General features: G+C 46.3%; 4 protein-coding genes across 4 annotated transcripts; 1 reads left to right on the forward strand and 3 right to left on the reverse strand.

Moving 5' to 3' along the window:
- Positions 1-1653: 1653 nt before the first annotated feature.
- H6S33_012560 (uncharacterized protein) lies at positions 1654-2354 on the reverse strand (the record flags this gene model as incomplete). Its single annotated transcript, XM_044843924.1, has 4 exons — positions 1654-1749; positions 1837-2025; positions 2085-2221; positions 2345-2354. The coding sequence occupies 4 exons, from the start codon at positions 2352-2354 to the stop codon at positions 1654-1656; spliced, it is 432 nt and encodes a 143-aa protein (XP_044695209.1).
- A 1849-nt stretch (positions 2355-4203) lies between these two features.
- H6S33_012561 (uncharacterized protein) lies at positions 4204-9442 on the reverse strand (the record flags this gene model as incomplete). The annotated part of the gene is made up of 4 exons (XM_044843925.1): positions 4204-6690; positions 6746-8904; positions 8967-9066; positions 9137-9442. The coding sequence occupies 4 exons, from the start codon at positions 9440-9442 to the stop codon at positions 4204-4206; spliced, it is 5052 nt and encodes a 1683-aa protein (XP_044695210.1).
- A 980-nt stretch (positions 9443-10422) lies between these two features.
- On the forward strand, positions 10423-13222 carry H6S33_012562 (uncharacterized protein; the record flags this gene model as incomplete). Its single annotated transcript, XM_044843927.1, has 2 exons — positions 10423-10579; positions 10644-13222. The coding sequence occupies 2 exons, from the start codon at positions 10423-10425 to the stop codon at positions 13220-13222; spliced, it is 2736 nt and encodes a 911-aa protein (XP_044695211.1).
- Positions 13223-15548: 2326 nt separating this feature from the next.
- On the reverse strand, positions 15549-19134 carry H6S33_012563 (uncharacterized protein; the record flags this gene model as incomplete). Its single annotated transcript, XM_044843928.1, has 6 exons — positions 15549-16715; positions 16830-17968; positions 18042-18260; positions 18344-18561; positions 18630-18765; positions 18834-19134. 6 exons carry the CDS (start codon positions 19132-19134, stop codon positions 15549-15551), a joined length of 3180 nt encoding a protein of 1059 aa, XP_044695212.1.
- Between the last annotated feature and the right edge of the window lie 843 nt (positions 19135-19977).

The raw sequence follows: 19977 nt of genomic DNA on the forward strand, positions 1-19977 counted from the left end.
CCACCTTGAGAAAAGAACATACGTATAGACCCCCAACCCCAAGGCTATAGTCAGCGCAAGAGCCCCTTCTCACTATAACGGATTGGTAAAGCGTCCGAGATAGTCCACACGAACAGATCCCGACCTTCTTCCTTAGGAGCATCAGCTTGGGCGGTCGTTCGGCGGTGCTGTTTTTTATTTTCGGGCGGGAAATGTTGAGCCATGGCCAGGATAGGTAAACTCACGTTTATAATGCCCAGCGGAATCATCCGAGAGAAAGATTCGGGGTTTGCGGCGCTCTGCGTGGGCGCGGCCGCTCGGCGTGTTGGCCGGCTCGCGCCTGCCCGGTCGCCCGGGGGGGGGAGTGGCTTCTCGGGACACGATAGGTTTGATCACGTAGTCCCGTACCCATCCATCTCCTCTGGACAGTTTGCAGCACAGGGGCTGGAAACGTGCTTGTACCTACATACGTACGTTGTCATGGCGAAAATCATCCCCTCTGTCCTTAGCAGAGGTAGTGTTTAAAGTTTCCCAGACTCACATACACACAACCGCACACCTTACTCCACCGTCGAATCGACGCGTCAGACCCTTCTGCGTGGGAAACACCTCTCGATAGTAGCAGAGGCAGCAAGACTGATAAGACGTTCGACTTCTTTCCCAGGCAAGCCTATCTAGAGTCGGATCACACGATCTCACTCGACGAACTGCCCTGGTCGTAACCTATTTAAAAAAAAAAAAAAAAAAGGAATATTAAGAGAGCACGTCCAGGATTAATGTAGAAGCACTATTACTATAAGCCGCGGTAGGTACGGCGGGATATAAAGAAGACATGCAGGTACAGGCTCGCTTTTCGCTCTCTGTGTTTTAGGGAGTGGGGTGTGGTTTTCTATTACGCATATCAACCGTTGAGTTAGTCCTATATTTAAATCATGGACTATCACTCACGGGGATATTAACTGTGATGGAACCCGCGTACCTACAATCAAATCGTTTAGCATAGACTGGGGATGATCGAGCTTGTGGCATTTTTGAAACTGGACAAGAATATATATTCACCAAAAGCGCCTCGTGATAGAGGTTTTTTTGACATAGATGGGATGTCTTATTTCACTAAAAAACTCCGCCTCGTTTTCTTTCTCTTTCTTTGGAGGGCTGTTTAGTAAAAAAAATTGTCGGTTTCACTTATGTGGGACGTATTTAGGAAGGGATTATAGCTATCTACGGGCTGGGTTCGGCGCATACAAAATGTAGTTCGGTTTCTGGAACAATTCTTGAATAGTATTTACTTTTGAGATGTGGCACTATGGGAACGTGCATAGGGAGATCTATTATCACTTTTATAAACAGATCATGTTTAGGCAGTTTAGGCGTATAAAGGTCGGCATTTAAAGATCCATCCAGTGGCATAGCCCATCCCTCGATACTGGGATTTCAACATTCCACAATTCCCATGGGATCCACAACCGCGTACTCTGAGAGAAAAGGGGGATGATATTTGTTTTTCCAGAATTTCCTGATTTCAAAAGCCCGATACTCCAGACCACCCAATTCCCTAAAGAAAGAACAAAAAAAAAGATATCCCGAACTTTTAAATTGTAGGACCACGAAGGTGTTACATTTGATTGTTTTTTTATTTTCCACCACACACAGACCAAATTAGATAGGCGCTATCTAATCCCTTCTTGGGGGGCGGTCACCACGGAACCTCCTGGTGTCCTGGGGCTGCTGCTGGGAAACGGCAACGACGGTGACGGGGATAGAGTCGAACTGTTTGCATAAAAAGGAACCTTGTCAGCATCTCCAAACTCCCCATTTCCGCAAAGCAAGATATATAAAGAGGAGGGGAAAACTTACGCCCAAGTTCTTCAACAAGTCCTTGGTGTCGGCATCGATCTCAAGACCGTTCTCGTTGGTGTCGAGAGCGGAGACCTCGGGGACGTACTGGTCCTTCCTCTCACGCTCCTCCTCCTGGAGCTTGAAGGAGATACCACGGACGGGTCCACGCTGAATACGCTTCATCAAGTGGGTGGTGTACCCAGCAATCTAAACCGCCTGTCAGAATACATTCTTCCCGGGAGGCCTTTATGCAAAAATAAACAGACCTTGTTCCTCAGCCTCTTGGAGGCGATGATGGCGATCTCATCGCAAATCCTCTTGTTGGTCTCGAAGTCGAGAGTGAGCTTGGGGTAGTACCTCTCAATGATGACCTTGGAGGACTTCTTGACGGTCTTGGTGCGAACTATAGATTCGATTGATCAGTTTTAACCCTACTTTGGCCTACAACCCGGTTAAGGGGAGACCAGGGTTTTGGAGAAGGGGGAGGTTTTAATTCCCCCCGCCCCATGGTGTGAACTGAACGTACCGCGACCCATTTTTGATGATGGTTATTTAGTTGAAAGGGGGTAGTTTCGGTAAGTGGTGGTGGTGAGGTTGAGGATTGTCGTCGTCGTCGGCCGTTTCGTGGTGGTCTCGAATTTGCGGATTGGAAAAGTTGCAGTTGGGGTGTGTGGGCGGGTGAGGGTTTAGCCCTGGGACTGCCGCTATGGAATGTCTTGGCTGTCCTGGAATGGAAACTATCAACGTCTCTCTTCTAGATACCTCAGTAACAACTATGTAGGTTTTTAGATTAACTGCAATACGGAAAAATGCGATGTAATTCGCATCGTTAGTCACGCGGCATTGTGTGAGAATACGGGATAAACTCCACATACTGCCAGAAATATCGTAAAAGAGTTAATACCGCTATAATTTAACAAACCTCTCCGGCACTAGTATATTCCGCGTTATCTTTAAACACCTTGTATCATATCTAGAGTTCATTGGAATACGGGCTTAGTTCTCAAGTAAAGTACATGTAGGCATATGGATGTGGGTATGTACTTAGCTTGCATGGGGCCAAGGATGAATACATGTAATCCGTCCATGATCCGACTGCGAGTGATCTTTCATGAACTGCCACATTGAAACAACTCTCGAAACATACCTACCTGTCTGTAGCTTCGTCATCGAATATAAGTCACTTGGCCCGACAGATCATGGCCATGTAAAGATTGACACATCTCACCTTTCACGGAGAATATGAGATAACGCAATCGTGCCATCACTGGAGCTCGAGGTCTTTCGTCAATTGCGAACGCCTCCCCAAGACGACAGGATAAGGCATTCACGGCTATATGTATTTCAATATATATACTACTACTGCATGTCATAATGAGGGTAGTGTATGTTCTCGTCATTGCACTATGTATACGTACCTACACCCTACACCCCCGGTCCAGGGCTGCTGATATAGCTACTGACTTATATATGTCCCCAAAGTTATAACTGCGCTCATAGCTCCTTCCACCGCATTACCGGACCTTTTCACACGCCGCTCCATGGACCCTAGCCTCCTTAGAACATGCTATGAGACTATCCAAGCCGAGAAGAACTGGTTCGCTATTGCCTGGAAGTCGGGCAACAAGAAGGACAAAACCACATGCAAGAGTCTGAAGTCACTCATAGGCAAACAAGTTAAGCTGAAGGGGTTCAATTGTTTTTGGTATTGGAGTGATAGAGGCGAGGAAGGGATTACGAAGGCAACGGGGTATTTGGAGAGAAAAGAGGGCATGGCACGGAATACTTTGACAGGGCCAGTCGAGTCGCTTTGGGGAGAGGGAGCAGTGAGGCATTGTACGTTTGAGTAAGCTTAGGTGCATGTATGTGTAAAGGTCATAGATGCGTGCTATGAACCTGGGGAATTCCGTTCAATGGCTATGCCGCTTAGGCTGATTTAGTTGATATTGTACATCACATAAACGTGCACCTGTCTTTCGTTTATCCTGGAGTTCTTGGTCCATTCAAAATAACGCAATTAGGTTGGAACGCTAGTGGTGATAGTAGCTCCGGTTCCCAAAAATTTGGTACTTTCGTACTTGATGAAAGAAGAGAAGCACAAGGTGCTAGGTATTAAAAAAGACTCACGATACATATGAGAGAAGAGACCCTGTGATAGAAAAGATAAAAAAGAACCCGTACAAGGATATGGATGATTATGACATCCAGTGAACACAGGAAACACCTAAACAAAGTTTGCATAGTACGCCAGTAACCCCTCCAGACCGACCGCCAATATGTGACCACACACCAAAACAAAACAAATTAAACAGGTACGTGACTGGAATGACAATTGCAGAACGCAAGTGGTGACTTGAACAAAACCAATGAAGACACTAAAATCATTTACGCCAGATAATAAAACACCATAGCCCCCGTCCTATAGTTATAGATGAAACAGCTTTTTTCGCCCTCCGTAGCAAGATTTTCTAGCATTTCATGAAGCTGCTGCACATATCGCCTGTCTGCTGCGGGTGCATTCTGTATAACCTTCTTCCAGACCTCGCCATTCATCGTTGTGAACTTGATCGCCTCTAGAAGATCATCGCGGATGTCAACAGCCACGATAGGAGCTGAGCGGAACCCTTTGACTTGTTCTTGTGCTGCATTTTGGGCTCCATCAATAATTGTATTTCGAGTGATCTTTCGCCCTTTCCTATCGCGGGTAAGGATGCGAACATCCATGTCAACATCGTCTACTCCACTGCTGCGAGGGATTTCATTGGTGCTGTTGTGGCGAGGTAGACGAGAATTGGGGTTGCTGCGTTCTTTGCGATCACGTTCCGCGAGCTCGCTCTTAAGATATGTGATGAGGTCTGTGGTGCGAAGTTCTATATCCTCTTTTCTGAAGAGATTTCTAACCTTGAGATTTCTTTCGCCAGGACCAACAAGGCCTTGCTTGATGATAATGATGTATGAGATTCCATCGCCTCGATGCATATTCACAAGTTTTTCGTTTGAAGTTGCATCACCTGCTAATTCGGCATTAATACCATTCGACCACAGCTCCTGGAGTAGCGCTGTTCCCTGGGTCCTGAGTGTAGTGCTGTCAAAGGATGCAACGAGAACATCGCATCTTCGAGTAGCCCAGGTACCAATATTCTCATCCTCGCCTTTCTTACTCTGAGATTTTGAAAATGAGCGTTGATATCGGGACATAGATATAGTAAGTTTCTCCCATCCAAGGTTGAATCCCACCGCATGGGTTTCCTCTCCAAGTCCTCTCATTTTCGGACGAAGGCTCTGAATTAGACTATCATACCTCCCACCTGCTGCGAAGACATCTCGTTTCTTCGAGTCCACAATGCATTGGAATACAATCCCACCACGGTAGAATTTGTCGTTCCAAGTTCCAAGAGGGTTGACATAGATTTTGCGACTGATGCCGAAGCGTTTCATATAATGAATAACAGAGTTTATGTGCGTAAACACAGCCTTTGCTTTATTCCCTAAGTGAGACTCTTCGAATAGCGCTTGCAACCGTTGAAACGCCTTTTCCGACTCGTCTCTCCAGTCGAATCTCGCAAGATCATCAAGACTTGTGGGTAAAATCCCCAGCTTTGATGTAATGAGTTCACTCCGAATGCGTGGCAATTGCCATTGTCCCGTATTGAGTTTACTCAATATCTCCTTAGCAACAGGTCTATGAACAGGATTGATTCGGCAAAAATCCATTACCAAGTCGAGAAGGTCTGCGTGATTGATATGATAGCACATTTGTGCCGATTTTAGGCTCGGAAACGCATCAATGATCTCGTCAATCACCTTTAACACCTCTGCCTCCTTAAGAGCCAAGTCCAAAGAGTCATACGAGACAATATCAAAGTCTAGTTCTCCATGACTCTTCGGCTGTCCGCCTGCGATGTTTTCTCTATATACTGTCCCAAAAGTGAATGTCTTTGGACTTGGCGCTTCCTGCCTTGCGAGTGACCGTGCATGCGGCAATGTAAAATCATAAGGTAACTGCACCAATGCCCCACTAGAATCAAGGAGCTGGACAACATCGTGATTGTAGAACTTACTCCTTGGAAGAAGCAATGGTCGAGTAGTCTCGACAGCGCCGTGATGTCGAAAAATCGTTCGCAAGCGCTCTTTGACCATACTCTGAAGCAATAAGTCTTGAGCAGTGAGATTGCTCTTTCCCGGGTCGTATGTATGGTCTTTATACTCCTTTGTGCTTTGTGAAAAAAGTGCAGACATGACTTGTTGGTGATAAGGTGTACCAGGATCTGAAAGACTTTGTAACGCCAATCGGATGGTCTCGTCTTCAACCTTCAGTGGCAACTTCCCTGAATTGAGAAGTTCTGTACTGGATGGACGCTCAGCAGGATCATGATTCAATAGCGATTTGATGATCAACCCTTGTACTGATCTCTTCTCCGTCCAGAATTCTGCTGGAAACTCGATTTCTTTTTCACGTAGCTTGCGGACCACAGCATCGCGCTCCATGCCAGTCCTGAGAGGATAGCACATCTCGAAAAATATAACGCCTAAGGAATACATATCTACCTTTTCGTTATACTTCCCAGCTTTCTCCCTCAATTCTGGCGCGGTGTACAATGCTGTTCCAACATTCGTCGTCAAGTCTTCCGAATCCATATTGTCCGGTGATCCATTACCGGTACCATGTTTACTTGTGACCTGCCCAGTCGTAGCAAGCCCAAAGTCACCAATTTGGGGGTCTCCCGCAAGATCAATGAATATATTTTCCGGTTTTAGGTCCCGGTGGATTATCCCAAGCCCATGGATATGAGCCAGTCCTTCTAGGACTTGGCGGAGTAACCTCCACGCCTCATCAACCTCTAGACCATGACGGATACGATCACGTAGAGTCTAGGAGAGAAATTAGACAAACCGCAGGATATATGAAAGAGCTTTATGAACGTACCTGGCGTTCAGCGAGAGACATCTGAATGTACAACGTAATGTTGCACCTTCTGCTCTTATCATTACTCATCCTCCTCTGGACAACCCGATGTTTAGGACTCCTAGTTCCGGATCCACTACTGCTTTTCGCATCCCCTCCCGGTGGGGTCCCTTCTTCCGAGCTCTCGGATTCTTCCGTTTCATCACTGTCATCATACCCAAACTGAATTTTTGGGTATCCGCCGCTGGAAATAAAATCTAACCCACCGGTACTACTCGCAATAAACTCTACCCCGCCATCGCTAGCACGACTGCTCTTTCCCTGCCTTTCGGCTGCATCAGAACTCTCCCCGAAGCTGATAGCTTGGCTATTGCTATCATCATCATCTTCCTCACTATCTTCCTCACTATCGTCTTCACTATCGTCTTCACTGTCCTCCTCTTCTTCCTCTGTGCCCTTCATCCCACGTCCGCTTTTTCCTGTGCCTTGATATTCCTCCTCGAGCCATGCCGTAAAGTAGCGAACAACATATTTATGATTCAAACGACTTAACAGCATCACCTCGTGTAGGATGTGAGTCAACATCGTCCCACTTTTTTGGGTGATTTTTTTGATCGCATAGACCCCTCCATCTAGCCTATTCCTAGCCTTCACAACCTTTCCAAATCCTCCTTTTCCAAGGCTTCCAAGCTCGGTGAAATCGTTCTCGTACCTACTTGATCCGCCCACGGGACCGCTAATAGAATCACGGCGGTGTTTACCGTTATTCTTGGCACCAGAACCAGAATTGGACCATGAGATGCGCGCACGCGAAGTCATAGGTGAAGGCGGGGCCTCTGGAGGGTAAATAGGGTCATCATTACGGAGAAACTCGGACGGCAAGAGCTCAAATGCGGTAGGACGCTTCTTGGGGTCGTGCTTAAAAATACATTGAAGAAAATCTGAGAGTGAATCCGACACTTCGACAGACTCTAATAAAGCCCCAGGAGAGTTGTACTTCTGGACAATGTTCAAGCCAAAAATCATTTGTAGGAATACGACACCAAGATTCCATATATCGGTCTTACGGTTTGGGCGAGAGTTCTTTTCGTGTGATAGTTCCGGGGGAAACCAGAATGCTGATTTGGGGGAGGATAGAGAGGATGCAGTGGGGGATACATCGTCAACACGGTCTATTATGTGAAGAAGCGACGCAGTATAACCTATATCTGTGAATTTAGGGATAGTTGAATTTCCAATGCTTTGACGGAAGAGTAGAATATTTCCGGCGTGTACTGCTCTATGGACTGCATTCCTATTGTGAATATAGTCGAGCGCTTCTAGGAGAGAAATTGTCCAGGATCGGGCTGTAGCAACATTGACAGTATCCACGGTTTCCAGCAGGTCGTGAAGGCTTCCTCTATTTGAATATTCCATCAAGACAGAAATCCTCCATCCTGCTTCTGGTTCTGTGGTGCGGGAGACTTTACTCTCGTATAGTTCGACTACACTACTGTGTTTTAGGGACTTCAGAGCTTCCAGCTCAACCTCTAGTTTTGTGATTTCTTGCTTGCCATCTACACTTGTTATATAGCGGTCGTGTATGTCTACCTCTTTGAGAACAAGTGGAAGATCGTTTACTTCGCTTGATTGGAGAACAGGTCGGACTGTGTATACGGACATGGTGGGCCCTGTAGCTATCTTCACCATTCCGCAAACTTTGCGGAAAACATATGAAGTACCCGAAACTCCCCGCTTGATCTCGACCTTACGGTCGAACAGAATATAGTCCTCAGTTGTATCGGCATCCTCGTATTCGAGATCTAACGGCTTATGTTTCTCGTGGGACTCTCGAGCTTGTTCCCTCTGTCGTCTGAGCTCCTCGGCAATCTGTCTTTCGAGTTGGCGTTGCTTTTCTAATTCTTCCTTTTCCTTCAATTTTCGTTTCCTTTCCTCTTCTTGCTGGGCCTGTAGCTGTGCTGCTTTTGCTTTTTGCGTCCGCTCTTCATCTAGAGAAGGTTTCTCTTGAGATGCTATTCTTGATCTAACGATATCCTCAAGTGCATCCTCAATTGCTACGGCAATAGCATGTATCATTTCTTCGCCGAGTAATGTTTTTGGGGTCTCCTTGATGATTGACTCGAGCGTCCCAAGCTGGTATGGGCGGATAGATTTATACTCAGTCAGGCGTAAATTTGGGGCTAATGTATATTGTAAGCATGTAAGGCCCTACTGTATTTGATTGTACAGTAACATTACTCACCAGTCTTTGGATAAGTAGCGGTCAAGGTAGCAGAGAGTACACAGGAAACTTCTTTATCTGATGGAGCCTTTATGCGGATTTTAAAGGAGATATTGGATATCTATATCGTGTACAGAAATGTCGTATTAGATTGATATATTTATTTCAAAGCAAAATTCTGGCTGGCTCACATTCCAAGCACTCGCCGTCTCTACGTGCTCATAGTCATCCCCGAAGATTGCCTTAAGCGCCTCCACCTCATCCCGCTGGATCTTATCATAGCCAAGGCCAGCAGCGGCAGCGGGGGTAGCAGTAGGTGCCATCGATTGAAGCTGCGGTCTGGGGATATTCACAGAGCTCCGTTTTGCGGTATTGTTTCCCAGTGGTGTCGCTGCTGCGGACGGAGTACGGTTGTGACCACCGTTGTTTTGAGACGCCTTCTTAGGGTTAGTTTTGTTTGTTTGTGGAGTTCGTGGTATTTTGTTTTGAGCCGGCATGCTGCGATATAGTTCTGGATAAAATCCCGGAAGGAGGGGAGTTAATATTCTCACACAGTTATTGTTATACTTTTCTCTTTTGCTTCTAGCTTTCTTCCTCTCTCCTTGATTGGTGGGGGATGGTTATGTTCTTTTTATTCGATCGATCGGGGAGGTACGTATCATTCAAGAGAGGCGAAGGTGAGATGGGTAGGTAGGAGGATTTTTCTTCCTCTTCTGAGATATCACAATAGCTTCTAAGCCGTGGGCTCTAGAAGCAGCGAGAAGCCATGGACGTTATTGAAAAGGGGCGGGTATTGTTTTTGTGTTGTATCTGGGGATTGATGTTTATTGTAAGAGGGGTGAGAGAGATTTATATGCAATGCGATACGAAACGCTGGCTAGCCGGGTAGTGAGTTGTTGATCCTATGATAGGGAAAGGTTAGTTTGTTGCCAAGACTCAGGCAAACAAGTGCTCGACTCTGCTCCATGCAGGAAACGGGGGAGGGGCTAGGTGATTTTATCATCATGTAGCTACTCTATGACACCTTAAACCGTTGGGTGAGTGACCCGTCACTTTGGATGCCCACCTCCAACCTCAGTTTCGGGTGACCATCAGCTGACCCTGCATGATCGTATGTAATCTCATCGCGTTGTTATAGCAACGCGTTCGCGTCCGGATGAGCTTTATACATGTTGTACCCATATGTACCGGGGCTCTTTTTTTCTTTGTTCCTTCTTTTCTGCTTCTCCCATAAACACCAACACGCATACACAGGCACGGCAGTGCGTTCCTGTGACACTAGCACCCCCTAGTTTTGCCCGACCCGCTGCCACCCCCACCACATACCTGCCCACATTCCCGGAGACTCCATCCTAGTAATAATTGGTAGTCACTCAAACAATTCCATTACATTCACAAAGGTAGTGGAATTCAATACACAACATCCAGCAATTTTCCCCTGTCTGGCTACATCTAGGACCCATTCGCAATTACTACCATGCTCAGTTGGCTCAAAGGCGGTCCAGCTGCCTCTGCTTCACACGACGCGAACATGTTCGGTTCTACCAACCACCAAGACCTCCGAAGCAGAAACTCGGGTACCCCGCAGGACGAGGATGCCTATACAGACATGTCTTCAGAAGACGATGAAGGTCGTAACCATTTGTCCTTTGCCATGACTTTCTGGAGGCGAAGAATAAATCCTGACAGGCCGCGCAGATGTTACTATCGATGACATACAACCGCAGCAAACTCCAGCGCCCATGTTTGCCTTGAAGGCAATCCGAACGGTAGTATGGGGTACACCAGCCCCACCAAAGCCTCGAGAGCGTCCTGCCCGAAGGAAAAAGGCATCGCCAAGGTCCAAAAGAAATGTAACTGCAGCAAAGGAGGAACGGGAAAAAAAGAAGGAACCATCGCCTGCTGAGCAAAAGGGTATCTTTGCATCAACCAGGCCTTTGAGGAATTCTAAGGGCCTGGATCCAATTCCATTCAGAATCTCCCCGAAACTCAATCTCTTTGACCCATCGTCGTCATCAAACACACACCTCCCGCCAATATTTGATGTGCCCACTCCTGCTCAGCCTTCCTCACCCTCGAAGGGCATTTTGATGACCCCGGGTACTGCATTGGCAAGGAAGAAGGCCGTGTCTTTTCATCCTTCAATTGGCGAAACCACACCTCCACCGAAGAATTATATCCGGTCTGGACTTCCGGAAGAATTCCCGGGGAAGTTTCCAAGCCCTTGGATTAAAAAAAACACTCCGCAGCACAGACGATCTATGTCTATTCCTGGGCCTGAAAGCCCGACTCGCACTCTTACATTTGAAGAGGGGCCATTGAATCTGGATAAGGGAAAATCAAAAGGCAAGAAGCCGGAGAGATCCACTGCCTCAAATCCAACCGGCTATTACGAGGTCGGAGAGGATAGTCGTATCGCAGACTACCTAGAAGACTCAGATGATGAGAGAGCCGCCCAGCAATTACAAATGGAAACATCGATGCACGAAGTTAATAAAAATATCAACACTGATATGGGTGGTCCTCGGTCCAGTTCTGCGCAATTTTGGAAAGAGCGTACACAGAAAGTCGAAGCTGCTGCCTTGGAGAAGGTCGACAAACTTAAAGCCCGTTGCAAGATCGCTACTGGGTACGCCAAGAAGAAGGATGAACTTTGTGTTGATCTCGCCGAAAAAATGCGAGAGGTCATGGAGAAGAACAAAAGGTTGAAAGCAGAGCTTAAACGAATTAGTGCACAATCTGGCAGCACTGCAGGTAATTATGCCTCCAGCGGAACCACTTCTTCTAGGGCTACCGGTCATAGTCATGCACTTGAGGAGGCCATGAATACCATAGAAGAGAAAGAGGCACAAATCGCCTCCGACATGGCCGAGAAGGCGCACATGGAGAACGTTATCCAAAGATATAAGGAAAGGCTGGAGGCCTTTGAGGAGATGCTTGATAACAGGGAGAATAAGATTACGGAACTGTCTATGAGCATGTACACTGGTCACGAGGATGAAGATTTAGGTCAGGTCGTAATAGACTTGAAAAAGAAGCTTCGGGCTGCGAAGCAGGAGGTCAAAGAGCTAGGCATAGTGAAGCAGGAAGCACGCAACCTGAGGGGCAGGGTCGATAGCCTGGAACGTGGTTTTATGAATGCTACAGAGGAGAAAACGGAGATGGAACAAGAATTAGAACGGCTTAGGGCAGATGCAGGTGAGATGGGTGCAGCCAAACGCTCACAATCTGAAAATCGCCTAAGGCAGCAAATTGAAGTTCTGGAAAAAACCAAGAGGGACTTGAGGGCGGAAATGAAGGAAAAGACTCTCGCTGATGCCAAAGACAGGAGGGAGTCTGAGAGACAACTAAAGGCAGAGTTGGCAGAATTGAGAGTAAAGGTTGGGAGCGGGTGGAGTGTGGAGAAGCTAGAATTTGAGGTGAAGGACTTGAAGGAATACGCGACAAGGTTAGAGAGAGAGCTAGAAACCATAAAGAAGGAGAACAACGAGTTGAAGAAAAAGCTCTTCAGTGATACCCCTGCCAAGGATGATGGTGCGAGAGAATGGCAAATGAAACAGAGGTCAACACTGCAAGAGCTAAGAAGAGCAAAGGAAGAAGCTTCAATACTCAGAACTCAGAAAGCGCAGGTGGAAGAACGATTGAAGGATGCGAAAATAGAGATAGAGACCCTCAAAGAAGCTAGGATGGAAACTAGGCCTGGCCTATCCTTGAAGTCAACCTCGACCCCGGCAGAGACCAAGGGAATTGAAAACACAAGCGATGACAGTGCAGTTGATGGTAGTTTCGATCGCTGGGCAAAAGCGGGCGCGGATTCTATCGCAGATGTTTCTAGTTTTACTCCCAGAGCTAAGAACCATCTTACGGAAGCCTCAACATTTAATTTCAACTCGCCTCCAGTTCCGGCTCTCGCAAACCGCCAGAAAAGATCGTACTCTGATGAAATTTCTCAGAAAGAAAACACTGACATCATGGCAACACCACCAGATCTCTCTGGCTTTATGCAAACTCCCAAGGCATCTGAGAATACTGTGGATGAGTTCTACTCGCACCGCCGCCAAAAAGAGAGTCCTAGGCCTAAGATTGTTCACATGCCGATGTCTCCTCCAGCTCCTGCATCTACACGAAAGGTTTCTGGTGTTGGAAAAGTTGTCACGAGAAGGGCTACGAGTGGTGGTGCTTCTTCCAGACTGAGCATGGATCCTGCACGAAAGGCGGCAGCGGAGCAGAGACTTGCAGATAGAAAGAGGGCCAAGTTGACTGCAAAGAACACTTGATCCAAGGATTTTTTTTCTTTTTTTCATCGGCTATTAGACTAAATACCCATCATCGTGTTTCATAAAAGCCGTTCTTCATTTTGGGTTTCCAATCTCCTATATCCATATTTGATCTCACCCCATCTTTGCTTTTTCTTTCTTCCTTGCTCTTTTGTCCGCCTCTTCTGAATTGTCCGGGTATCTTGCTTAACTTTCCTTGGTAACAGGAGAAATATGGTGTTTTTCCCTTTTTCTTTCCTGATTTCGTCACGTTTTTCAATAATGTTATGAGGATGCTGTAATTATAGTAGGGAGTGAACGAATATTTACTTGTTTATTCTAAAAATAAAGTTCTACTCTTGATTGCATGTATGTACGGAAATCTACCGCCTACCCTTCTTCCATACATATCTTCTCATTGACCGAATTCGCGAGGAGTGTGTTGCGATAGTAAGCGTTTAGGGACTAGGTAGAAGAGGTACAAAGTGTTAGTGATGTGATGGCGACCTAATACCCCAACGCATTAGGCAATGTGGAAGATGGAGCGGTCCAAAACCACATATTCCTTAAAAAAAATACTTGATGGTAGCGCAGCACTCTACGACAAAGACTTGGTTTCGTATCTACGAAAAGCCAACGTGTGAAACGTCTACCAAACTTAAGCCACGAACACACCCGAAAAGCAACTGTGCAAAACAGTACTACCGGTTATACAGTCAAACTATGTCTTTAGTAAATTTTATGCTCTACCAACCAACAGTTCAATTACCTCGGTGCTTGAAATGTCACAAGAGATTTATGGGGAAAGCTTTCAGAGCAAATATGATTATGGCACAGTGATTTTTGGTTGAGGTAAAAAGACGAAGTGGGTTGTCTTAAATAAATAAATATTCTCAACTTTCACCCATACATGTAAATGTGTACATGTATGTTCGTATTAACTCGGACCTCCATGGAGTTCCCCATAAACGCTCGGATACTTCAACTATTTCCTTAGTCATCATCCGAGTGAGAACCCACGATTAGAATATTTGTCCCTTAGCGCTACTTGGCTCCGAGCCAACCACCCACACTGACATTGCCGTCGAGAGTTGTGTATATATATCAAAGAAGCCTACAATCCCATAATCTACGTCAACTCTTTTGCGTTGTTCCTATTAAACGCTTCCTTCATAATTAATGAATTAAACAAAAAAAAAAAAAACCGCTTCCTTCATGAGGTATCACTCGATCGATTTAACTTTTCGGCAGTGACACAGCACCTGCAGCACCCGTGCTCCGCCGCCGCCGCCGCCACATTCTGAAATTTTGACTAACCCTGTGCCCATACTGCGCTAGTATGCTGTCGCGGGAAGCTTATATTATTCAGTATATGTACGCCCCGAATTAAATACACATCCCCGTAAAGTTGTGGTAGCCCGCGTCGCGCTAGCCTTATTTCATAGCCTTGCTGCTTGCGCATAAACAAGGGCATGAAACTTTACAACCAGGCAAACACGACATGTTTAACCACCACTCAAGTTTGACAAACCCAAGGTCAACGAAATAGGCTCACAGGACTTTAGACCCAATTTATATAATCTTTGGTACCACATGCTTTGAGCGAATATTGTCAAGTCCCAAGTTTACGTCCAGAGCTTGCGTTCCCCTGCTTTTAATGATTTTAAATTATTTTATTGAAGTCACGCATACACACCAGAGCCCAACGCGTCTTCCTGAAAGTGCAAACTAAAAGGGTATTTGCTTGTCACACAAAACTTCTCTTATTACTACTAGTTATAACTTTGTTCTGAACTTTAAACTAACAAGACCTCTTATTCTCACACTTTTATATAAAAACCTAAATAAATGGAGACTTGATAACCAGAAGTATTTAATCAAAGCCAGCCCCAAATGAAATGAAAGAAACGAGAGTGATTGGGCGATTGAAGCCAAGCATGCATTGTATAATGTATGTACTAAGGCGTTCAGTAAAAGGCCACGACCTTTTACTGAACGCCTTAGTAAATCCCCCTGAATAAAGAAAGCCCTAGATTAGAAGAAAGCTGGATATGCAAAGTTGTAGTGGGGGAAAGAAGCATTACGACCACTATAAAAAAAAAAATATTGACATAAGAAACTTGAAATCCGTCACCGACATAAAAATTCCTCTCCCGTAAAGATCCCTATGCAATTGCCTTCAAGAATTTCGCAGAAAAAGATTGCCGAGCTTAAATACTCACAAATCAAGCGAAAGAAAAGAAAGAAAGAAAAAACGCCACCAGCAAGAGAAAAATATAAAAAGTAGCAAAATGACAATACCACCCTATTATTTTATTTCTCAATCAACGAAACAACCTCACTTGTTTCATTTTTTGATGTGCTTGTTAGCACCCGCCTGCATCCTTCTCATCGCTTCCCTGTGGAGTTCGAGCATATCTTTCTGCCTCATCCTCTCATCAGTCGTATCATCAACGATAGTCTCCTTCACCCTCTCCGCCGCCACTGCCAACACACGTTGTTGACGTTCACTCGGGATCTCACCCCTTTCTCCTGAGGCCACGCGCATGGTGTTATTGGGGATGCTCGAATCGGTCTTAAGATTATCCCTCCACGTCTGGAGCATTGTTTCACGCTTATCCGCTGGCTTTTGTACAGGCGAGAAAGCTCGACGCCCTTGATTAAACACATTATGAGAGCCCGAATTGATGAGCTCATTGCGACGGTCTCTAAGAGACATGTCATCATTGAGAACGGCAGCCCGGTACTGGTGACTTGGAGAATTTGCACTGTCGGTAGCGGGAAGCATTGCCGGATGAGGCGTGGATGTACGCTGGTTCATGAAAGGATGGTTTATGAGACCTGGTGTTTTCACCCTGAAACCATCTTGGTTCTCTGCTGTATAGGGAGAGCCATACTCCGGGTATTCCGGAAGAGGAGTAAAGTTTTGGCGACTACGGACCATACTCTCTCGTTTCCCTATAAGGGTATGCTGCGGTAGCGGCGAAGGTGTTTGTCGACCTGATGGTGAGATGCAGCGTTCGGCGGGCGAGATGCAACGCTCAGTAGGCGAGATACAGCGCTCAGCAGGAGAAGATGTGTATGACCTTTCGTCCTGTGGCAACTCCGACGTGGAGGATAAACGTTGAGTACGAACGATCGGAGGAGTTGTTGTCGAAGGAAAGCTATTTGACGACTCCAAAGTCGGAACAAATTGCTCTGCCAACGACATCCTTGACGGAGCTCTCGAGGTTGGCAGAGATGGAACATCAGATGTCTCCTGGAGCTCTCTCATATGAACCGGGGCCGAAACCTCAATCTTGATATCATTGGTGTCATCCTGAACTGGCTCTGCTAACTCATCCAAATCTGGCTTTTCGGCGTCGCCCAAATGCTTTGCCCATTCATTTGTACGGTAGTTTTTTACAACCCTAGAGCACTTTGCAGGTAGTTGGGGAACACCAACTGTCGAAGATTCCGGTTCATCTTCTTTAGGAGACGACGCAGGTGCCAAGTTAACCGGAAACTTTTGAACCTTCAATGATGTATCAGCAACTGATGGAGGCGATGTAACAGTAGGTGTGGTCGGATGAGTCGAGTTCGCTTTCGAGTGATCACCTGTGAATATACCCTTATCCCACGAACTTACGATCGAGTCTTTGCCACCCTCAAAGGTCCTCAGCCCAAGAAGCGGAAGATACTGTGGGTCTTCCCTCTTGGGGGTCGTATCTGGAGTTGTTGCTGGGGTTATCTCCAGACTATTCAGATTGGTCGCGAAATTGGCTGATGTGACGGTAGGACTTGTATCATCATCAGCTGAGAATGGAGATACTACATCTTCCGCCTCGTTGAGACTAGGTAGGTCTACTTGGGAAGCCATTGCATCATCCTCTTCGTCTAAAGTTGCAGCCAGACTAGAAGCTCTGTCCTCCTCTTCTTCTTGCTCTCGCTTGAGAAACCTGGGTGTGGTGATGATGTCTACAAGTATTTGACCTTCCTGCATATCGCTCCTATTAGACTCTCCTGCCCATGTAGCAAGTGAAGAGATATCGTCTTCATCCTTTTCATCGTCTTCTATAGGTATCGGGATTGGTAGGGGTATGACCTCGGGTGTTGGTGTGAGAACTCTCCTGTCGGTGGGTGTTTCCGGTGCCAGAGACGCGGGCTGGGGTGGGACTCTCTGAGATTGACTCGACCTACGCATTTTGATTTCCTCGGAATGGTGTGCAACTTCGTTGGTGGACTCGTCCGTGCCTACCGGTATGGGCATGATCCTATCCTGGTCTTCTTGTCCGGCTTGTTGGCCTGGAACCTCAGTCGACTGGTTTCCATTCTCCATTGCCATATGTTCATCTCGTTCTCTTCTCATTTCCTCAGTCTCTATGAACTCCTCTGTTTCTCCGTTCTTGGCTTCCCCGCTCTTCTTTCTGAGATCATCGTCTCCAATTCCAGAATCTGTGCGACTCATCTTACCGGTGTTCGGTCTCTCGTTCACAGTGACTTCCTCTGAGGATTTTCCGCCATAAACCATTTCCCATTGGGCACGTTCCTCCCTATTACCCTCTTCCACTCTTCGGCCAACATCTTCATCAAGTGCTTCAAGGTCGGCTACTTGTTGACGTTTCTCGGCGTCTTTAGCTTCACGGCGCTCTTTGAGGATTTTCCAGAGTTTAACCTGGGACATAATTCCGAATGCGGTTATGAGAATTATTACGGCAATCTCAACGCGGATACCACGTGTGTGGGGGTAGGTGTTAGTCTCAAGAGGGAATATATTATCATTGAGATCTATCCACGCAGGTGTTAGCCAAACAAATAACACATTACCAACCTCCGCGTTATTGTTGGGAATAAGCATTACCCCAGATATATATCCAAAACTCTTTCAACCCAGCCGTAGAAAAGCAATCAATTCCCAACACGATTGCCGTGGCCCCCGAGAACGAGAGCGAAAATATCAACGCATATGGCCTAGTAACCCGATGAAACGCTAGCGAGAATGTCAGGAAACAAAAAACCGCAACAATCACCAGTTTTCCATAAATCGAGTCTACAAGCCCACCCGGCTTGAGCACAAGAACTATATGCATGCAGCAACTACCCGTTAGCTTGTCTCATGCGGTGACCTCTTGGGGTCTATCGGCGAGATATGACTGGACGTACACCACATGGAAACACAGAAACCACCAAGAAGACAACCCAGTGCCTCTGTAACCTCTGGAAAAACAACAGCGAGGCCGCCCGTTAGGATCCCTGTTATAATAACTGCAGTGACGTATGCGCCCTGAATTGCGTCTACGACTGGTGGGTTCATAACGTAGACGATTAAGACCGTGACGCCGAGTCCAGATAGGAAAAACGTCGATAAGAATATTTGTAGACTATGTTTTTCATCTTTGTTAGCACAACCATATATTCTCTTTTTTTTTTCTCTTTTGGAAAAACATACAATTTTATCTTTATGCCAATTAGGCAATAGGGAACTCCAGTGAGCAGTAGGGCAACGCCTGCAACAGCCATTCCTGGGGTGACTTTAGGCTTGATGGGGAGCCCACCTTTGTAGACTTCATCTTCAGGATTTACTACTATACAATATGCCGTCAGTTCTCTAAACTCCTCATAAATGCAACAAAACAAATGTCCAAGCACGCACTATTTGGAGAACCAAAATTACTCGCAACAGTTGTCCCTTCAGGTGTATTTGAAGCTGTCGCAGAAGCTGTCTGCCTCACACTGCTAGATGTTGAAGAAATCTCATTCTCGCCCGTACTCGAGGACGTGGCAGAGGAAGATGTTGAAGAAGGTCCGTTATTCTCGGAAGAAGTGCTAGCAGAAACACTATTCTGTTCCTGTCGACGCACGACTCCTACTCCCCTCGAGGACACGAGCCCATTGAGTTCCAGGAGTGATAGCGCAACAATTGCGAACAGGACAAACAGACGGCCAAAACGCATGGCCGCGGCGGATATATAAAACGCTGCAGGGAAAGGGACAAATATTATATTATAAATGGAGTGGAGGGGTAGGGAGATCAAGTTGATCTCTAGGTAGGTAACTTTAATGTCGAGAGACGACTAAAACATGTGTCCAGGAAGTAGCCGTACGCTCGCTCCGCGGTGAGATGGGATTGTAAAAGAAAATAAAAAGGAAGAAGAGGGTGGGCAAGTGAATGAGTGTAATGTGGAGTAAACAGACAGTTGAAAAAGACAACAAAAGAATGGATTACGGTGAATTGGTGGTTGGTTGAGCGAGTCGAGTGACGGGAATGGATCGAGATGGGGCAGAAAAAAGCGTGTGAGGTACTGTGCTTCAATGCAGTGACGTGACAATAGTAGGAACGAACGGCTGAGAAGAATTACCTAGAATACTGCCCGGTCCACGGTTGATCATGCAGGATGAACAACAGTCTGCGGAGGGAGAGAGAAAAGGGAAAGGGAAAAAAAAGAAGCAATGGTGGAAGGAACAGGCACTCCAGGATCCTACATACAGAGACAGAGCTAGATCACCCCCTTCAACCCAATTGTAACGGCAACACAGGTGCATAAAAGGGTTATTTGGTTACAGAATTATTTACATGATTGTGGGTGGGCAAAACAATTTTTAGAAGGCCTATCAGATCATTGTTTTCATCTGCTTTTAGAGTAGTGAAGGTAACTCTACCCAACAGTATTGATCAATGGGTTCCCCGCCTCGTATGGGTGGAACCCAATCGTGAAGCGTAATACTTGCTGAAACCAGTCTGCAGTACAGTATTAGCACTCCACAATAGAGCAGAGCACGCTAGTACTCCCACCCTT

Source organism: Morchella sextelata, assembly GCF_020137385.1.
Source record: "Morchella sextelata strain SCLS chromosome Unknown scls_8, whole genome shotgun sequence".
NCBI lineage: Eukaryota > Fungi > Ascomycota > Pezizomycetes > Pezizales > Morchellaceae > Morchella > Morchella sextelata.